The 22,483-nt window shown below is 34.6% G+C and overlaps 2 protein-coding genes across 2 annotated transcripts in view; one reads left to right on the top strand and one right to left on the bottom strand.

The window, feature by feature from the left end:
- Window positions 1–20,071, bottom strand: part of LOC147065128 (importin subunit alpha-1-like) — a 34,004-nt gene extending 13,933 nt beyond the window's left edge. The window contains exons 1-8 of the mRNA XM_085957048.1: window positions 19,911–20,071; window positions 18,217–18,397; window positions 15,801–15,948; window positions 14,528–14,609; window positions 12,008–12,326; window positions 6,878–7,053; window positions 2,354–2,547; window positions 837–1,008 (exon numbers count right to left, since the gene is read on the bottom strand). Coding sequence (XP_085813174.1) covers window positions 837–1,008; window positions 2,354–2,547; window positions 6,878–7,053; window positions 12,008–12,326; window positions 14,528–14,609; window positions 15,801–15,948; window positions 18,217–18,397; window positions 19,911–19,973 — 1,335 coding nt within the window. The 5' untranslated portion in view covers window positions 19,974–20,071. The remainder of the gene's footprint in view (window positions 1–836; window positions 1,009–2,353; window positions 2,548–6,877; window positions 7,054–12,007; window positions 12,327–14,527; window positions 14,610–15,800; window positions 15,949–18,216; window positions 18,398–19,910) is intronic.
- Window positions 1–22,483, top strand: part of LOC147065120 (uncharacterized) — a 578,962-nt gene that overhangs the window by 256,685 nt on the left and 299,794 nt on the right. The gene's annotated exons all lie outside the window — the stretch shown is intronic.

Genomic DNA, 22,483 nt, shown 5'->3' with positions numbered 1-22,483 from the left:
TAGGTACCGTAATTGGTCGTTCTTTTTGTGTGGCTAGATGCCACTGATCGTTTAGTGTACATATATCGTTTATTGTTATTACTTCTTAGTTATTAATTAATCTGTGATAAAATAAAACAAAATCAGATGTGTCAAAACCAATGACATTAATATGGACGAAGCATCTAGAAAATAAAATGACACTCACTTTGTGTCGGGTCTGCCGGATGGCGAAATTCATATTTTAATATCGGTATCCTACGCTCAAATGAACATTCTGCTTGCAAGCAGTCTGGCGACACCGCTGGGTCTGCCCATACAAAATTTCTGACTGTCAGGTTTCGACCCACCGTTATTATTGTGTTACAAAATGCCAATGTGGCTAGTTAAAAATTGTAAAAAAATCTACTAAACACTCCAAGAAAGATGGGATATCACTTTGCATGTGTTAGTATTATTTATTATTTATAAAATGCCATTTTAAGATATTGATGAATGTTTATTCAATGCAATTGAATGACAGGAACCATTGGACAGTCAGTCGCCTGTGATTCGCTGAGCTCACTTGCGTCTAATCTCCGAGAAGTCGTAAGTAACCGAGAATCTGTTTCTAACGCAATGAGTCATGACACTAATACGCCATTACAATAAAGGTTATATTACTATAAATTCTCGAAGCTTGTATCGCATAATGGAAACGGATACGTCAATGGTCACATAACATCTACCTATACATCTGTGAATGACTTTCATGCAGTTTCTCGTGCGCGCCGGGTATGAAGTGAGTCGTCCATTTAATATGTCATTGGTCAAAACACATGGCCATTCATCAATGAAAAACAATCGCAAAGACTCACCCTGAGTAAATTGGTTAATCCATCAAGAGTGATGATTGTAGTCTTGTTGTCAGGTCCACTGAGGAGTGTGAGGAAGGGTTTCAGAGCTCCGCAGCTCAGCAGGAAAGACAGCTGCTCATGAGACGCTTCTATAATCATGTTCGACACTGCCCACGCAGCTTCACGCTGGCATCTAAATGTACACATTTATGCACACATCACTTAAACATTGTTTTCCCTAGTATATTCAGTCAAAATGGAATTGTAGAGATATGTATATAATAATTTTATGGTATGCTAACCTAAGGCCTAGATCAGACACAACCACTTGTGGTTACCACCTATAACATATACATCATGGTTAGCTCATGTGTTCACTGTTCCGCGCCACCGCTGATCACTAGTCAGATGCCTGGCTGTGGTTGATGGTTACAATAAAACAACATTTATATGAACACGGTTAATTGAGTAGCTTGATATCAAAGTAGGCCAAACGCCATTTTTAACGAAATGTACGTTTTAATTGATTACTGTAGTGCAAGTGATGCTCTTTTCAAAAAATCCACCAAAGGTATCAAAAACGGTAGTTATCATATTGATTTTTGAGTTTAAAAGACACTTTTCACACATGTTTGTAAGTCTCCTGTAAAATTTTGTAAATGGCGTTTGGCCTATTTTGATACCAAGCTACTAAATTATAAATTCACTGTAAATAATAATATTCACCAATATTTATAAAATCTATTTATAGTGGATTCCACTAATTCAATGAATGAACCATAATAATTACCACTGATATTAATCTGAAAGAAATTGTATCGGAAAAAGAAACGAGTATTTAAAGTTTTACTGTTTTTTGCCATACATTTTGTAATTCAATTTTTTCAATTTTCGGTTCTGTTGATTTAATATTGACATGGTTTTACTGTGTGTGTGCGTGCAACGGTAATCTGTCGTCAATGGCAGCTATATTATACATGGTGTAAATGAGAACTCTGCCATTCTTGGTAATATTGACTTGTGTGTCCCTGATCACTATCTTAAAAATCGAGAGCATCAGTTGTTTGTTCTCCCGAGGAGCAGAACTAACCTTCCATTGGTGATGCCAATTGGGAGGGCAATAACTCTGTCCAACCAAATCGCTTCGGATGTTGATATATACCACCTACGTAAGGATGAGTATAGCTGGGCGTTGTTTTATAAATTCTTAAAATCCCCTTAGCTCATTCGGTGTGCTTCCATGCTTTATAATTTATATTTAATATTTTTATTTATAATTTTATACCTTTTACTTTACTTTTCATACTTTTTTTGTGATACTGCGTATATTTATTTCTTCTTTACACTGTTTCTTTGTTTTTAAATGTCATGTTGTGAACGTCTTAAATTTGTAATTTGTAATGTTCACGGCATGTAAAAAATAAATAAATTTTAATTTGAATTTGAATCCAGCTGTCGTCTGACCCATATTGAACGCAATCAATGTCCTATTTTCCCAGGAAGTGTACCTTATATAATAGATTGCAAAATGATCATACTTGGAGTCGTCATGTGACAGTATTTTCACAATGAGAGGGATGATATCGGCATCTATGACGCACTGGATCTGTGCAGTATTGCCAGCGAGCACATTGCAAATAGTCCAAGTGGATTCTTTCACAAGAGCCGCTTGAGAGCTCTGCAGTAAACTCCACAGCATCGGGAGGGCTCCCGCATTGAGAACCGCATCAGTCTAAAATCAGTCATATCATGCACTTACAAGTCAACAGTATTAAACATACATAATTTTGAAAATATATTATAACCAATAGAAAAATCTTTTTGAAAAAAGTAAGACACCCCCGCAGGAATCGAACCTGCATCTCTCGGGTATCGCACCCACTCACATAAGCCACTATGCTAAAGGAGTCATATTTAATTGCGACAAATTTTAACTACAGTAAAACCACGTTAGTAAGAACACTGATAATTCAAAATTCGCCATAATTCGAAATTTTCCCGAAAAAAAAGTCCCTTAAACATTATTTTCATATAAAACTATACCTTTAATTCGAATTTCATAATTTGAAATGATTTCAGAGTCCCTGGCATACAAAAATATTCAATAAATCGTAATAAAGTACACTATTTCATGAGCAAGTCATTGAAAATTGTGACACGACTTTTCTTAAAAAATCAAAAATTCCTTATTACACATCTTCGTCGTCATCAGATTTCACACATCCAGCGATTGTAAACTTTAATATTGAGTGCCATTTACTAAATTGATATCAGGTTTTTATATTCACCTTAGAAATATAGTGAAATTATGATGTAATCAAAGTATTTATAATTTATTTTTAATAATCAAATGTCACATATGATTTCTTTGAAAATTTCAATCGAAAATATTGTTTGGTTTAGAAGTTGTGTAAATTTTAAGAAAGCAATATATTTTTGCGCTGATCGCGAAAAACGCCCGCCACACGATAGCGTCTTGTTCCAGGCGCCCGATTAAAGTGTTGAGGTAATAAAAATAATCCTGACATTTTATGACCCAATTCGGTAAGCACACTATGATCGGAAACAAAATTAATGAAAATGAAATTTTTTTTTTTTTTCAAAATTTTAATATTTTTCCCCCATACATTTCATAATTCTTAATTCGAATTTTTTTTCGATTTTCGGTCCCATGGAATTCGTATTAACGAGGTTTTACTGTAATGACTTTTAATACTCAGTGATGCGCTTCCCAAATTGAGTTACTAATTGGCGTATTAATTGGGTTAGTACTACTTACTAACTTGGTTGTAACTTAATTTGCATTTCGCTGACATTAACAAGTGTTTTCAGGAGATACATATTGTACAATCTGTAATCTGTTGAATTTTTTGATACGTCTCTTTGTCACTAACATAATATTATATTATTAACCTGTTCTCTGCCAAGAGGTATTTGTATGGCCATATACGGAGGGCCGCGATTTTCTTTGAAAAAATATACCTTAGTAAATATACTTTTTTTGGCTTTATATTAATACTATATCATATAGACTTACCAAATTAATACACGATGTGTCCATTTACGCCGTTATTTATCCAAATAAATCACAATTAATGTTTCACAAAACGTCAGGGTTGTCACAACACTTACACAGTAAAGATGAGAACGTGATAATGTATGAGAAGTAATTCTACAATGTGCTACTTTAGTCTTAAAACCAAATAAAAATATAACGAATTCAAAAAAAAATTAATAGTCTTCTACCGTGTGGTATGTCTCAAAACAAGGTTCAACGCAGAGAGCCACTTTGCACTGTTTGCACTCATACCTTGATTCTCTTCGAAGTTTCCTGGATAAACACACCACACATCTTGCCATTGTTTTGACTTTTTTAGCACTTGGAGGTGATTTTGCCATAAAATGCCTCTCTGTGAGACGCGATGGCAATTCTGAATGTCTTTTCCTAACTGAAGATTTGGAAGGCACAACACGTTTGTATTCGTTAATTAATTGTCGAATGACCTCTAATTGAAATTGTGCCAACGGTACACGTTTTCCAGTTTTTTGACAAAACAGTATATGGCTGTTCAACAGTGAGAGGTCGATTAGATGGAAGAACATTTTTTTGTACCACCTCATTGTTTTGCGCGTCGAGTGTACACTTGACAAAACCATGTCTGATTTGTCAACTGCACCCATATTTTTATTGTAATCTTGGACACATTCCGGTTTTATTATCGGTTCATTCCGATACGTTCTTTTGCCTGTGTCGGTGAGCTGGGCAGGATGAAGAGTCCTCAGCATGGACACTTCCCTTTTATCTTTCCAGATTTGTGCCGAAATAGTGTCTGTGTGGTAAGCTTTCATTTCTCCTTTTTTCAATTTCTCCGTATGCTTTGGCAATCCCTTTCGGTTTCTCCTTACAGTGCCGCAAGCATTCGTTTTCCGGTCATGTAGTTTTTGGAACAAAATTGGGCTAGTATACCAATTGTCTACGTACAGGGTATGTCCCCTGTCCAAATATGGTTCCATGAGAGTCAAGACTACACTTCCTGAAATACCCATGTGCATGTGTGTTACATATTCGGTGGTTTTTCCAGTGTACACAATAAAATTCAGTACATATCCGGTGGCACAGTCACATATCACATAAAATTTAATGCCAAAACGGCTTGCTTTTGATGGGATATACTGGCGAAATGACAAATTGCCTTTGAAAAGTAGCAAACTTTCATCGATGCACACATTCATGTAAGGATACATGCACTCCGCAAACTTTTTTTTGAAATAGTCCACTAGGAATCTAATTTTGAAAATCTTGTCCCCACTTATTTGTTGCGTATTGTCACAAAAGTGGAGCATGCGAAGAATGATTTGAAATCTATTGCGGGGCATCGTATCTGAGTAAATCGGAGAAAATAGTAAAATATCTGTAGACCAGTGATCTTGTATTTTATTTCTCGAATTACAGGCCATCAAAAGACATATTGCCAAAAAGAGGTACAATTCTCCTACTGTTACGTCTACCCATTGTTTCAATCTCCAACTCAACTCATTGCAGTGATTTTTGACGTATTGGTATTGTTTATTGGTTTCCATGGCAACGAAATTCATAAGCGTGCTGGTTATGAACAGCTTGAAAAACTCCGATTCTCTGCTATCAACATTTTCTATGTCCGCTCCTGACCTCGAGCTATCAAATGAATTTATTTTGGGGACAAAATCATCGGTTTCCCATTCGAAAACTGGAACAGATTCATCAGCCCGTACAGATTCATCAATTTGTGCAGCTTCATATGCACTGGGATCTTGTTCCTCTTCATCCAAATCGACATCAAAATCACTATCATCCGATTCAACAGTTATGCCAACCCTGTACATCAAATCTTCGACCTGTTCGGCATTTTCTGATGAACTTTGTGTTCCTTCCATTTTGATTAGAAAGAAGATCAAAAGGTTTATATGTAAAATATATAATATTTCTTATATGTCAGAAACTTGACTTATTATAAAAAGATATAACACAAAAAGTCAAATAAGTTAAACACTATGCGAATAAAATAAGTCCCGACACTAATATCTTATAAAATATACAATTACGACACACAACACAGATTACGAAGGTTTAAAAATTACAAAATCGTACCCGTAAATTACTGAAATGAATTATAAAGTGAAAATATTTCAGCCGCGAAACCGAATTAGGTACGTCAAATACGACTTCGAATATTCAACTGGCATATTTTCGAAGATGTGTCACTGCTATTGTGTACTTGTGTATATTCAGGAATCACAGTATTCCCCGTTTCTCGTATGCATAAGCGAACCATAATTTCGATTGCATCTACTATAAGTAAACGGGAATCCCGGCGAGTAATTTGATAAATATCGGATCCGTGGCACAACCCTACTAGCGACGCATTTCGGTAACCAAAGAAAGGTTTGTTTAAAATTGATGTTTCGTTGATGATAATATAGAAAATTACAAATGTAAGTATTACACCATGATCCTAAGAGATGTCGCTGTATGGGCAATGCGATTGAATTATTCAAAACATTGCCTCGGCCGATATATTGCGTTTCAAGTGAAGCGTCTTTGCACGCGCATTTTGCATGGCTGGCCCTCTGTTCTCGGAATAGAAAAGCGTGCTAGGACGCTGGTGGCACTTATCCGGTTAATTGAACTGGCGTTAACGTGTCAGAACTTGGACAACTCTTTATTAACAGATTTTTTGTGTTTATGAGAAATGAATGTTAGCCACTTGCTCAACCTATTAGGTCCATTCTCTGGGTCCAAACACATATTGAAAAGCAACATGTGAATTTGCCAAGCCCAGGATTCGAACAAGGGACAGATGATATTATGAGCTAACGCATTACTCACTCAGCCAATGTGGGCGTACCGATACCAATAGCGAAAATATTTATGAATAAGTCATACTAGTACCTATTTCTTTTATAAAATATTGATTTTTTATTAAAAGTATGTAACTTGAAATCCTTTCTACTCTCTCTACAACTAATTAAATGATAATAATCCTGTTCCATATTTTATAAAATGGTACTACGACGGTATTCACCTGTACATCAGTCCCAGTGACCATATTCCCTATGGTTCTCAAGGCAGGTGTTTGAACTAGTGGCATTGGGTGAACAAGAAGGGGAGCTAGCCACGGAAGAACATTTGCCTCTTGAATTGCGGTGATTCTATCATTGGTCCCGTCAGTCATGTAATAGAGCGCCCAGCATGTATCAGCTGCAATAGAAACAGTTCAAACGTGAATTAAAACCAAAAATTCTTCCATGAATATGACCTATACTACATTGAGAATAAAGTAGTTAGTCAATAGTCTAGGCAGGTAACAAGAAAGAGCAGGAAGGGGAGGGGGTTCTTTTACTTTACTTTCACTACTAGTTAAAATCGTCGTAATTATCTAAGACGCCTGTAGTTTAATGGTAAAACATACTGGCACGAATACAGCAGATACAGGTTCAAGTCCTGTCGGGGGTTGTATTTCTTTCTAGATAAACATTTTTTTCTAGTGTTTCTAGTTTATTCAGTATATAGAATGTTACATTCTGAAATCTTGTGTCTACTTCGTTGAATAAAAAAATAGTTAATTAAAATACAGTATAACCTCGTTTTTACGTGCCCGGAATTCATGTTTTCCCGGCAATTGCGTGTAATTTTTTCAGTCCCGATGTATTTCAGTACATTTAATACCCGCATTTACGTTTTTCTTTCCCGCGATTTACGTCGGAAATATTCAAAATATGCGAGTTACGCGCGCTTGGCAATGATTGGGTTGTGACATTCAAACGGCGAAAGGTATTTGGAGGGAAAACTCCGTGTCTTTAGAACGGCGCACGGTGATTGGTTGGCGAGCGACGCTGTGATTGGCCCGAGTTCGGTGCATAACAAGGTGATTGGTCCATCGGTCGCCATCTTTTCTTTTGGCATCGTGTTTGTGTTGTCTGTCATTATTCTGTCATCAGTCTTACAAGTTACAAGTTCGCGGTTTATTCATTCATTTTTACGTATTCTTTCAAACACATTTTTTTTTTTTAAGGAAAACAAACAATTACATATTGATTACAGAAATTTAAAATATAATAATAAAAAGTTATTGCAACCAGCCAAGTTTCCATATATATATTATAATATAGTTAAGCCTAACAAGATAGAGAGTACGAAAAACATAAATATAAAGAAATTACATAAGAAGATTACATGAGAAAAATGAGGAAGAATAATGAATAATTAAATGATATACAAAAAAAAAAGAAAAAAAAAGTAACATAAAAATATATATATATATATATATGTATAAGTAAATACATTATATATAGCTAGAGATAGCATGTTTAAATGAAAGTTTGGTTTCGCGTAAATCTTGATGGACAATGGAAACCCACCCTTTCGAGTAGGTTTGGCGAGTCAACAAAACCATTGATTTTGAATTTTAAAAAGAAAATATTGATCAGATATAGAACGTCGACTTTCCAAAGATTGTACCATAAAAGTTGCAGCCGTCGATGTAGAATTAGATAAATCATAACAGTAGGCTTTAAAATTAACGTGCTTGCGAAATCGCTTTTGCACCGCTTCGAGCCGATTTATATATGTAACGTACTGTGGATTCCACACGACAGAGGCAAACTCAACTAAGGATCTAACATATGAGAAGTAAAGAACCTTCAGAACATCAGGTCATCTGAATGGTTTAGAGATCCGAAGGATAAAACCTAGTAATTTTAATGGTTTATTGATAGTTTCATTGATATGAGCGTTAAAATTCATCTTATTATCCATTATAACACCCAGGTCACGTATTTTTGAGCTGCGTTTCAAGGGTTCGACTACTAGTTTGTATTCTGTGTTGATGGGGTTCATACTTCTGGAGAATGTTATTGACGAGCATTTGTTGACGTTTAGATAAAAGTGATTCAGTTGACAGTATCTATACAGTCTATCTAAGTCAGATTGTAACTCAATACAATCATCGACTGAAGAGATATTTTTATATATTTTTGTGTCATCTGCATAGATGGAAAATTGTGAGTTAAGAAAACAGGTGCTCATATCATTAATATATAAGATGAATAATAAGGGACCAAGGTGGGACCCCTGCGGTACTCCAGATGGAATGTGTATAAAACTGGAAACGAATCCTATAATTGTAACAGCTTGCGACCAATTTGAGATGTATGAAGAAATCCAACGGAATAAATCCCCGTGAATCCCCAGGGCCCAGAGTTTTTTAAGTAAGATGCAGTGATTGATTTTATCGAAAGCTTTAGAAAAGTCCGTATATATAGCGTCCACTTGTGTTTTACTGCCCATAGAATTAAGTATGAAATCAGTGAATTCGAGTAGGTTAGTTTCTACGGAGCGTCTCCTGAAAATACCATGTTGATTTGGTGTGATGAAGTTACGTAGAGTTGCAAAAATATGGTCGGAAATGATCTTTTCTAATAATTTTCCGAAAATAGGAAGTTTGGATATCGGCCTGTAATTAGTAATGACGCTTTTGTCCCCACTTTTAAATATTGGAGTAATTAATACTTTCTTCCATACATCAGGAAAACATCCGCTTTTAACAGAAAAGTTAAATAAAATTGATAATGGGGAGGCCAATTCTTCTCCACAAGAAGCAATCAAAATGGGAGGAATACGATCAGAACCGGCGCGCCTTTATTTATGTCTATGTTTTTAATGTATGAAAGAACTGATGACGGAGTGAATATTATTGAATTAATTATCATAGTGCTAACATCTTGCAAAACAGGTGTTTGTAAGGATGACGGAATAAATACAGATTTAAAATTGTCATTGAATAAATTACATATAGATTTGCCATCTGAAACAATTTTTTCATCAAGGAGCATTTCACCGGGAATATTGGACCCATTGGAATTGGATTTAACGAATGACCAAAAACATTTTGAGTTTCGCTTAATGGATTCATCTGCCCGTAAGATGAAGTCTTCATAACATTTTTTAGCAAGGCGTTTGAATTGGATTTAACGAATGACCAAAAACATTTTGAGTTTCGCTTAATGGATTCATCTGCCCGTAAGATGAAGTCTTCATAACATTTTTTAGCAAGGCGTTTTTGCCTTTTTCTTAACTGCGAAACCAGGGAGGATAACGATGAATTGGAGTTATGCATTTTTTTCGTACGTTAGTATAAATTGACTCCCAAAGTTTAGCATAGAAACAAGCCAAGGCATCTTCCATATTCATGTTTGGTAACATAATAGTTTCCAAAGATACTGCGGAGAGATCCTTTTTGAATTTGGTATAATCGCAATTTTTAAATAAATATGTCTCACGAACAGCCGCTTGTAACGTTTTCTTTTTGGTTATACTAAAATTAATAATAAGGGATTTATGATGTGCGTCTTCTGGAGTAAGGGGTGTAATACACGGGGTAACCACGCAGTTACTAATGTCAGAAATTACAAGATCAAGAATACGATTATTAATATTACATTTAGAGTTAAATTGATGCATGTTCGTGAAGGATAAAAAATCAGTTAAACTGGTACAAAACGGATCATTGTTGTAATCAGGGTGGAGATAATTGACGTCATCAGATGATGTCCAGTCTAAATTTGGAAGATTGTAATCTCCTACCATAATAAAAACTTCATCAGTATGAGAATGATATATGGTAGAGCTTTTTTCCAAGTGCGCGCTCAGATTGGTTTTAAAATCGGTTCCACGTGGATGGTAGGAACAACATAGATTTATAATTTTAGCGAGACTTTCAGTCTTCAAGGTAGCCCAAAGATCCTCAGCACTACTATTCCATTGAGGCTGAAGGAATGCACTGAATTCCAATTTCACTGCAATTAATACACCACCACCCATTTTTTTCCCAACTGATTTATAATCACGATCTCGGTGAAAAACGTTATACCTAAAGTCAATTAGTTCGTGATCCCTAATTTCTTCCAAAAGCCAAGTTTCAGTAAGACAAATTATATCATAGTCGCAGTTAAGGACACTATTTAAAAAGTCATGCGTCTTTGTGCGGACTCCACGTACGTTTTGATAATAAATTTGGATATCAGAGCCTGAGACAACCAAGACTTGCCTGGACAAACAAGAAAACGAGCTAATAAAAACGTGGTAAAAATAATGTATTTTATCACGAATGGTATGAAAATGCCATCTCATTTTGTTCTCCGCATAACCAACAAATAATCCAGTTTATCGGCTATTTTCAAAATGTGTTTTCCGCTGTATTCCTGATAACCGAACAGTACCAAAAGTTCTTTTTATCTAGTAATTTTTTCTTGTTTAAATCGTAGTTTGAGGGAGGGACTTTTCTAAACTTGGCCACACCAGCATTCGTCAGGAATGACTTACCCAACCAATCATCTATAATACGCGTTTCCGATGCTCAAAAACATACAATGTTGCAATGGCAACATTGGGAAGATATGGTATACACCATTTACGGAAATTAGAAGGTAGAACCAATTCAATTCTTATTACCTGCCTACTACTTCAACAACAATTCTGATAAGATTTTTCGATATAACCTCAGTTCTTGCCACTAGAGGCAGCAGTTCCTGGACGCTAAATATTTTATATTAAAACCTCGTCATATAATATTAAAACGCAATTAAAATGTTACGTAAAGTATACCTAAAAATTAAGAAAAATATTTTGATTAGGTCCTCGTTCTCGCTTGATGCAATTATTCAAAAATAACCGAATAAAATGCATTTTAATATTTCGTAAATATCAATGTTTTTTAGATTAAAAAAAAACATTTAAACTATAATTAATTGACAAAAGAGATAGGATTCCAAGAAAACTTATTTAACAACATTAAATCGATTTTCGATCAAAAATATTGTTTCAAGAAACTGCTTGGAACAATAAATAAAACTAAGAGTAAAACTCTTATTTTTAGCCATTTTTTTCTAATTTGTCGCTTTCTCTTTGAAATAAAAAAATATATTTTATTTTTTCCATTGTATTTAGATAGGTATTGATCGATTAAAAGATGCTTAAAGCTTTAATTTGATAATGAATTGCTATGCCTCTCCCCCTTAAGTAATCAAAGCAATAGGATACAAAATAAAGAAAACAGTCATCTACCTACGCTCCCGCTGACCTTAATATTTACTTTCACAATACGTTGCCATAAACCATTCTTATAACTGATCAGAGTAAATAAGTAACAACTCACCGAGCACATCCATGTCTCCTTTTTCAAGCAACATAGCCAAAGTGGGCAGAGCCGGTCTGACAGCTTCAAAATTAATAAACGAGTCCTTATTCCTGCACAGATTGCCAAGAGTCCAAACGGCCGTGCGGGCCAGAGAGCCAGTGAAGAGATGCAAGATGTTGATGGCATCCAGCAGAGGCTGGAGACACCCCCCGTTGAGAACCAGATCTCGGGCCCAGCCACCCTCCCCGGCAATGTTCCCCAACGTCCATATAGCTTGCTCGCAGACATTCGGCACCGGAGAGGAAATCAGACGGACCAAAGGACCGATCGCACCCGCCTGAAACACGACACACGTAACATGTTAAGAATGCATGTAAAATAAAACTACACATTCAAATGTTTTCATTCTTCTGTTATGTACCTACGGCAAGTTGTACCTACATAATACCAATCTCTATTAAAAGGTGTGAAAAAATGATTTTCAATAAGTCTCCAGTTATATTCATTCTAACATTTGATATAATTTTAATTTGATTCATAATGCTTTTTGTGTCCGCCTGTTATTGGGTCCATCACATATTATTTTTTTTCTATATCGTCATTTCAAACATTTTAACAACTTCAAAGTCAAATTACTCAAAACTAGTATTCTCCACTTAGTGTGTTCTGCCAGAACAGAGACAATATTATAATTATTATACTTATCCTCTGTGATCCTGTTGGTTGACCTTAACAAATAAAAAAAAAACATTTCAAATTGCAGTTTCATTGGTATAAAAAAACATGATAAAAAATATTTTGCAGGAGTGACTAAAATAATACAATGAAACATCACTATATGAGGGGTATAAAAGCATAACCGCCACTATCCATACCTTATAATTTTTGATTAATGATCGGTTTCTTACTCTCTATACCCTATAAACACCAAACCGACGCAGAAACGCCTCTAAGCCATCCAAAATCGCCATAAAAAACAGCGATCAAATGCATAACCGCCTCTCTTACATTATAAGTGAAGTTCAAAAGCACCACAACCTAAATGCACCAATCACGAACCAGTAAACACATACACATCGCAAATCCAATATGGCCGCCGTGCTCCGTTGCCATACAAAACTGTTGTGTTTGCTTTACTTATTATTTAAAAATTAACTTTAAAAATGGATCTTTATGTATCATCTGCGAATAGTACTAGTGCTAGAAAGCGTCAAGTCAACAGGGATCAGTGGAAACGAAACGTACCAAAGGGAAATAGGTGAGAATTATTCACATTAAAATACTGCTTTTTACTGTCACATGTTAACACTTTATGGGCCGGAGGACTGGATCGATTTTTAATAAATTATTTTTTTTACAGATACAAACCAAAAATTTTGCCGAATCGGTGAGTAATTGGGAATTGTCGTCATAAAAAACACATAAAGATGAAGTGCAATGAAATAGGACCGCAAGACATCAGAAAATTTCACAGTGCCTTCTATGCAAAACATGAAAAAGTATATCAAATTATATTCATTTTGAAATTTTTAAAGTGAAATTGCTGCGACGACACTAACGACGATATAATTGAAAGAAACAACATTTTAGAAACTCATGAACCTGAGGATGAAAATACTTTATGTGCCTATTACCCAGAAGAAATTGGACAATCGGTGTAGTTTACGAATCTTTCTTAACTATTTAAAAAAATATATTATTAATATCTCACATTTCATTTATACATAATTAGATTTTAATTATTAAAATTATATTCTCTTTATTTTAAGTATCTTACAATTATATTTTGATCGTTTTAAATTGTTGTATCCTTTTTTATGCGTTTTCGATATTTCCTTTTTAAATAAAAAAAAAAAACAAATAAAGTAAGTGTGTATTTCTGTAGAAATGCAGAGATAGCGTATTATCCTGTCATAATAATGTGTCAAATTTAATAAATTTCAATAATTGACATATTTTTTGGGTTTTGTTAGCCTGTAAATACTATTTAACAATATTTTATCATTGTTATTTGCAAATATTTTTACCTGTTCATTTTTTGTACCCTATGAAGAAAATAAAATAAAAACAAATTAATCATACATATTAGTTTTATTTCGTAGTTCTGGTCTCGAAATGGTTAACTCATTAGTAAAAGTATGTTGAAGTGCAAATCAGCCACTACCACAAACATTCAATAACAAAAGCGCCACTTTGAAAAGATGAGATGCAAAACCTCCACTATTAAAAAAATAATTGTTTTTTTTGCAGTAACAGAACTAAAATTGCTTGATTTTGAATTGCAAATCTAAGAACAAATCTAATAGGATGTGAATACAATTGAAAAACACTCAAAAAGGTGTAAATGGGACATTAAAATCATTTTTTTTAAATACTGAACAATTTGCATTTGTGAATAGTGGCGGTTATGCTTTTATACCCCTCATATATTCAAAATTTACTCTCTGTTTATTTATTCCATGTAATATTTCCAAAAAAATAGTATTGTTCTCTTTTATGCTAATTCATTCTCTTTGGATAAAACTAAATAACAATCACCTGAATAACAAATGTGGTCTGCTCGGTCGATCCTGATACAATATTGGTGAGAGCCCATGACGCCTCAAACTGAAGCTCCGGGCTAAAATGATATTTCACAATCAAAAAGAAACTGATATAAATTTGTTCATTTTCAAATTTAAAAAAAATATATATTGACCATGTTCGATCCACTTGCTCAACCATACTAGGCAAATACTCCATGTCCGAAAACACAGATTGAAAAACATGTGAATTTCCCAGACCTGGGATTCGAACCCGAGATCCATAACATTATAATCGTGGGCCTATATAAGATAATATAGAAATATAAGTATAATATGTACACAAAATAATGACCATCCATAATAGCATAACATATTATGTAATACTATTGACTGTGCTAAAGCAAAACGGTATTTTGCATCCTTACAGAAGAGCAATTTGAAAAAAAAATGATTGGTTTCGTCATATATTTTTCACTGACTACCCAGTCAAAAAATAGTTCCGTCTCTTAGACCATTTCGGCAAAAATGAGTTATTTATGGTGTTAGATCGTTTAGAATGTCATTTTCAGCATTCCAAAGGTATGACAGTAAAGTTGTGATTATATTGAGATCCACGTTGTGTACTGTCACAGTAAGCTGCCGCTACGGGAAAAAAATGTGGAATGTCATTTTTCTTATTATTTAAAATGTTATCAGGCTGATACTCCCACCCCGTAGCACATTTTGAACCCTCAACCGAACATTGTCAGTCAGCAAAATCTGCCGAAATCACCAGAACAACAATTAGGTCACCTCACGCGAACCGCACTGCATCGATACCCGCATGACTCAATGAACGTTTTTTATCATTTTCTACATGCCTACACATTTTTGTCGCCATGACAGCGTGACGGTACGTGATGTACATTTCAATATACCTAATCACAACTTTCAAGTTATTTCGTCACATAACCAACAAACTTTATTTTTCATATTGCTTTCCTGAAAAGTTGTTAGTACCTAGCATTCTCGATATGGTGGCAATTTGTCAATGAATCAGCAAACAAAAACGCCATGTCACAAAGTCAAGCTGAAAAATCAATAATCCACGGTTGCATTTTTGCTATTACTACTCGACATTAGAATGAAGAAATATTCTATTGGAGATGAGACCCCAGAATAGCTGCTAATGACTACCCGAGCGGAAAACACGTGTTGCCTCGAGATACACTCGATTGAGATTGAGTATGGTGCGGGGTAGATTGGTTTTGGAAGAAGTCCATGTATGAAGAAGTATAAATTCTCACCAATCATCACTGTGCAGCAAGTGAATTAGCCTAGGCACACAGCCACTCCGGATGAACAAATCAATGGGCGGGTTCACGTCCAGCGACAGTGCTTTGCGAATCAACCGAGTACCGGAGATCTGCTGGCCACGCTCTGAACTGTTCAGTGCTGGAAAACACATACAATATTCCATAGAAATCCTTTAAAATCAGACATGGGTTGCTATTCTATGAAAATTTCTTACGTTCATTGGAATGCTTTTTTTTGTGCTAGCATAGCATTTTTAAATTATATAATTTTACTACAGTCGAACTTGGTTATTATGAGGAAGATTGGACAGACTGAATTTGCTCGTTATAAGCGTTACTCGTTATATCAGAGAATAGGTATTTTTAAATGAGCAGTCACATAACACAAAAAGTCGCAATTCAAACACAATTAGAATTTTCCCCGAAACAAGCATGGCATTCATAAACTACTAAAGAAGTTGTTTATTGTAATGAGTAGTTGTAATGAGCAGCGGCGGCTCCTCTAACACCATACATGTGCGCTGCACTGCTTTTTCCTAAACATCACTCAATGTGCAACAATGCTATTCATAAGTCATCACTCGTTTATCGCAATTTAATCCATGTAAATTACCAAAAGCATGCACCCATTGCACAGTGATAGGTACTTACACTTAACTAGTGTCATAAATGTAATCCGATCCTGGCGGCATCCTGTCCGGTCAGATTTTATTGCTTAGGGTCGAAATGTTTTTAAATGATCGACACATTAATAATTAAAGAAAATTTTTGACGATATTTTAACTCGGTATACCGATAAGTAGCTCGTTATAAAAGTGAATAAATGTATGGAGAAAATCATAACCTAAAATGTCAACAAATGTTTCTTCGTTACATCTGAGATCTCGCTATATCGGTGATCGTAATAACCGAGTTCGACTGTATTACGATTACAAATGTGTAAAAAAAAATTAAAGCAGATTGACATCCGGCGTCTATACTCCGCTAAAGATCACCGACAAAAATTGCCTTGAGAATTGCACTGCAAGAGTGAATACTCTTGGAATATTGCAATACGGTCTAATTTCTAAGTGAATTAAAAAAATAGCTATATCAATAATTAAATATTACTTCCATACAACAGTGGCGAAGGGTGGAGGTAGACTGTTAAGATCCGCCATACCAAAATGGTCCACACTAAACTTTGTCAGTCATACATTTATTTTTTAATTGTTTAATTTATTTTAATTGAACTAAGACAACAATTTTACAGATGGTGTCAATTAAGCCCTGCGATATATTATATTCATTTATCTGTAAAATATCTAAAATTATGACATTAAATCATATATAATTTTGGATATTTTATAGATAGAATGTTCGTAGACAATGTCCATTTTTGGTTATACGTTTATACGTTTGAGTTGCATACGCCTTTCACGCCCCGCCGAATGCTGTCCACTCAGGCCATACACTTAATCATCAATACAAAATCACTGCTATTCTGTCTGAAAATAGATTTTTTACAATTGATTTATGTACAGTACTCTCAATAATCCGCCACCCCAAAAACTAGACAAGTGTCTAATTAGTGAAAGCGGCGGATTATAGTGTATGCATACAAAATATGGTAAAAATTAAAACAGGTATTTGTTTTTTTGAGAAATTTGTACTAGCAAATTACGGTTTTATTTATAATCAAAATCAAGTATTTACTAAATTATACATATTTATAAACTAAGTTTATTAACTAAATATTAAACAGTAAATCTCTTGACACAACAAGTTGTTCAGTGAGGCAGATATTCTTGAATGGCTTAGGATTCCTGGCTTTCCCTATGACCAAAAGCTTCATTTTGTGTGTCCCAGTTGCATTGGAGCACGACATAATTGTGATGCGGTCCTTGGCGACTTTCCTCCCTGGTAAATTACTTTCTTCACGATGGAAGAAGGAGAAGTTTCCTAAATAAACCCGTCTCATCTGCATTGTATACTTGTACGCGGCGGACTACTGAATTTGACAATCGAATACCGGCAAATTATAGAGCTTGATTTTGTGCTTTCAACTAGTAAAAATAACCGTGGATTATAGTAGTTGTCGGATTATCGAGCGGCGGATTACTGAGAGTGTACTGTATATACAAATTGACAGTGTTGGGAGTGATGTTTTAATTCAATGGAATAAATCATGTCTGCGTGAAAGTTAGAGAGAAAGAAATTTTAATGGCTTTGCTAAGTACAAATTAAGTTGAATTCGCCGCCAATGTTTGTGTGCAAGATTTAAATCATTAGAAAAAATTAGAGAACTCATGAAACAAACCACCAAACTCGATGTCCCAGATACCCGACCCGACAAGACAATAAAAATGATATAGATAAGACTTTTTCTGAAAGTTGTATTAACCGTTTTTTCTTTACTAAAACTTACCAGTGACAATATCATCAATAGGCGGAGACAGTTCTGAGCTTGCTTGGTTTTCGCTGGGATGTGGTGGAGATAAAGGTTCATCATCAGTAACGGAACCCAGAGCACGTCTCTTTTCCAGTTGAATATCACGATTGGCACGACGCAGGGTCACACTTTGTTCAACGCGCTTACGACGAAGGTCCTGCCAAAGGATACGAGCATGATCACACATAGCATTAGTTGCACATGACGTGACTTTCTGCAGCAGTTTAAACGCCATCAAATAATAAATATTTAAATTTAATTATAAAATGTAAGTCATCTTGGGGTAAATTATAATGTCATAATATAGTTTTTGTGTAAATAATGAAGTTATAGATATGTTATGAATAGTTATGAATAGTTAAACAAATAGATTGAAATACTATCTCTTCTCAGACTCATCGCCACCCAAGGATAGTGAACATCCTGTAATAGGTATTGCAAAATCATGGATCAGATTATAGATACTATAGGTTTTACAATGAATTCCGTCACCTGGTCACTCCGCCTCATTGACGCTCACCAAATCCTCTTTTACACACACACTGTCAAAAACAATCACCATTCTATCTAGCTATCATTACGCCCAGTTTACACGTGGATGGATTTACAGCAGACAGTATGATCGCTGTCATAACAAGAAAGTGCAAATGTAAAAATTAACTCTGCGAAATGAACGAGCCCTGAACATCTTTGAAAGAAAAATTCTCCACCGTATATATGGACTCTATCATCTCATCTGTACAAAGATTGCAGCGCAGTTCAATCAATTAAGATTGGGAGACTGCGACGGCTAGGTCATGTGCACCGTATGAATGACAATGAACCGGCAAAGAGAGTGATGTCCAGCAATCCAATAAGGCGTAGAAGAAGAAGCAGACCAAAGATTCGCTGGTTGGATGGAGCTGCCAGTGACTGCCGTATTCTGGGGGTACCGAATTGGAAAGCAGCCACACTGGATAGGGACAGGTGAAGGGAGCTGTTGGAGGAGGCCAGGACCCACACCAGGTTGTCGCGCCCCTGATGATGATGATGATGCAAATGTAAACAAGTTGTAAGATTACATACATAGATCGAAAAAGTTCAGCGGCTTCTGAATTTTCAGGCGATAGTTGGAACTTGCATAATGTATGTGCATGCGCAGTAGTGGCGAACCTGCCAAAAAAAAAACTACGCAGAGCATTTTTGACATTTACCAATGTTCACAACCAGTCAAATAGCACCCTAAAATATCAACATCGCATCTCGCTTACGCATGAAGAATGAGATTGTCGAGACAGTCGGCACTTTTACGCGTAAACACCACGTGTACAGGCGTTATTATAGGCGGCCAATTTAAACATATTGTAACACTTGAGGGCGATTCCAAAACGTTTTTGTAAGTATGGATGAATTGGATATGGGGTGTGGTACCTATTCTTTTAACTACAGTGTAGGAAAGAATACCATTGGTGTTCGTTGAGAATTGGTTGGATACCATTCGCGCCTGTGAGACAAAAATGAATATGCGAGTAGACATATTATTATTATGTGGCATGCAGTTATTTTCAGGTCGAATTAGTAAAAATGTATCTATTGTTACGTTAGGGCTAAGATTTTAAAAATAAGTGAAAAGAAAATGTAATAATGTGTCAGAATTTAAAAGAATATTATTTTGAGACAATGTAACTTACTTGTGATCCTTTGACGGCGCTTTTAAAAGCAGTTAATCGGTATTCGTGTGGACTATCTGCCATATTTAATTAATTTCTTTATTATTAGACTGTTGGTAAACTAGATTTTATATTATTGTAATTGTTATTTCAAACAACAAAAAAAACTGTAAGAAAAAGAAACCAAAACAAAACAATTGACTGACGGTTACAGAATGTTGCCAACATTCAAGTTCGTGAACTTCTCGGTGTTGTCACATTTTTAAGTTTTTAGGTAGGTAGATAAGGTATGGATAATTACTGTAAAGAAATCAGTAGAATCAGCAAAAATAATACTTCAGTGTCAAAATATTATTGCAATCGTTGGGATTAATAACCTGGTTTTACCAATGAAAATGACAGGTAATGGTTTTCTTCAACTTCTTTGGGTTTTTCGTTATAATATTATAAGGACTGCTGAAAAATACTTACACATTCTGATAAATCTTCGAGTGACATTACCAAGTTCTTAATTTAGGACTTACGGCAAAAAGGTTAAACACCAATGTAGTGTACCTATCAAAATTGTTAGGTATTATAAATTCAATAAAACTCTAAAATGTTATGTTTTTCCAGTAGGTAGGTAGTAGGTACCTACATCAAATTTAATGTAATTATTTCTGTAAAAAATATGAAAACCTCATAATATCTATTTCATTATAGATGTCACTCAGTCGAGTAAAGTAGCGAGGACTTAAACCTCTCAAATGTTATTACTACATTCCCAAACTGTTTTTTCTGCCTTCCATAGATGGAAATAAAGCATGTAAGTGGGTAGGTAGGTACATATTTTGAAATTATTATTGATACCTATGGACAATCCAGTGCCCGAAATGAAACGGAATGCTCCTACAATTAATAAAAACAAAATAATTTTATTTAGTTTAATGTTTAATAATATAACCTTGTAGGTATGCAAACATTTTAAATGTGTGATTTCTTATAATAAGTGTTCCATCGATAAGTAGGTATGGTTAAATGTGGTGGTTAAATGTATAACTCGTATGCGAGAACAATAAATTATTATGAAATTCAATAAAAAAATTGACAACCTACAAAAAATCATTGTGTCAATTACCTGTCATTTTGTAGTTTCTTCCCAAACCCCTAAAAACAAAGATTAGTGAAAGCATGTCCCACCAATGTACACTACTGACATCCAAGTGGTCGCAACGTTTAGTGGTTGTCATGAAGGACAAATAAAAAATAGTGTTATCTTGTCTAATAGGTAGTACCTATGTCTAGTAGTAATAGTAATATCTCATAGTGATTTTACTGAGATCGTCATTTTAAATAGTCGTAAAACAGATGTAAAAAACATTTATCCCAAAGAGATTGGACTAGTCTTCAATCTCTTTGATTTACCCCAAAGTGATTGGACTCCTCCCACAGAGGTAGCACACAAATGTCAGTGCGTACTCTTTGTGTGAGACAAAGTTTTATCTCTCTGAAATTAGGTACATTTTGCTGCACATGGGCCATACTCAGACATAAAAACGCCCCACTGAGTATTTTTTTTATCAACACTTCAGCTTACAACCAATTTATGATAAACGCATTTTCATTATAAAAAGTTCCCGCAATAAAAACTTTATTAGGATTCAGGGTAAGAAAGAATAATGCAAATGGAAATAAGTATTTTATTTTTAATAACACAATATTTTGAAAAATTAAACACAAATCAGTTAATAGCAAATGGTTAAATATTGGAATAAGAAATATGGTCTTGTTTTTACATATTGTTCTATATAAAATATCATAGCATTATTGTTTAGATAAAACTGTTAAATAAAAAACACAAATAATTACAGTTAATTACAAACAAAAAAAAATATAATATTACCTACCTATTTACACATGTGTATTTTGAAAATATTTTATGAAATAAAAATATAACATGGGTTCGTTTTTGACATATTGTGTATAAAATTACCTGTTTATATAAACCTATTAGACACAAATAGTAAATAAATAAGGAACTTTAGGCAAGTTGGTAATAGAGATATCATTTCATTAAACTATAGTAAAATGTATAAAATGCACAAAGTGTTAACCGCACCTGAAGTACATTCATATAAAATATCGATGGTATTGAAGACTCTTTCAGCCGGATAATGTGTCCACGTCCACATCTGATGAAATCATTTTCCAAGAAATGCTTCCCACACAGTAATGAATATTGAGATGTTACCCAGCTCTCCCGCCCGACTGCATCAATTCACAATTTCTGAAGAACTCAATTTTTCGGAAGTCTGAAATAATTTAATTTATATAACATTATAAAATTGCTACACTCCATTACATACTTCATATAAATACTTTTTTTTGTTTGGTATTCTTAAAAATATATTTAACTCTGAAATGAAATAGGTATAAAATCTATGTAAATAATGAATGTCATTAACTAGCACTAAGAGTTTTTACTTTGAAAAACATATCGTATATTTTGGGTTCAAAATAATATTATGCATACGGCCCTGGATTTTTCGCAATAAACAAACATTTGACGTTTGATGAATGCCGGCGCTCCATTGGCACGCAAGTCAGACGATTTA

This window comes from Rhyacophila brunnea, unplaced genomic scaffold, assembly GCF_057557595.1.
Source record: "Rhyacophila brunnea isolate RB1 unplaced genomic scaffold, BYU_Rbru_1.0 scaffold_6, whole genome shotgun sequence".
Taxonomy (NCBI): Eukaryota; Metazoa; Arthropoda; class Insecta; order Trichoptera; family Rhyacophilidae; genus Rhyacophila; species Rhyacophila brunnea.
Note: the sequence above shows the minus strand (reverse complement) of the source record. Positions and strands in the feature narration are given on the sequence as shown.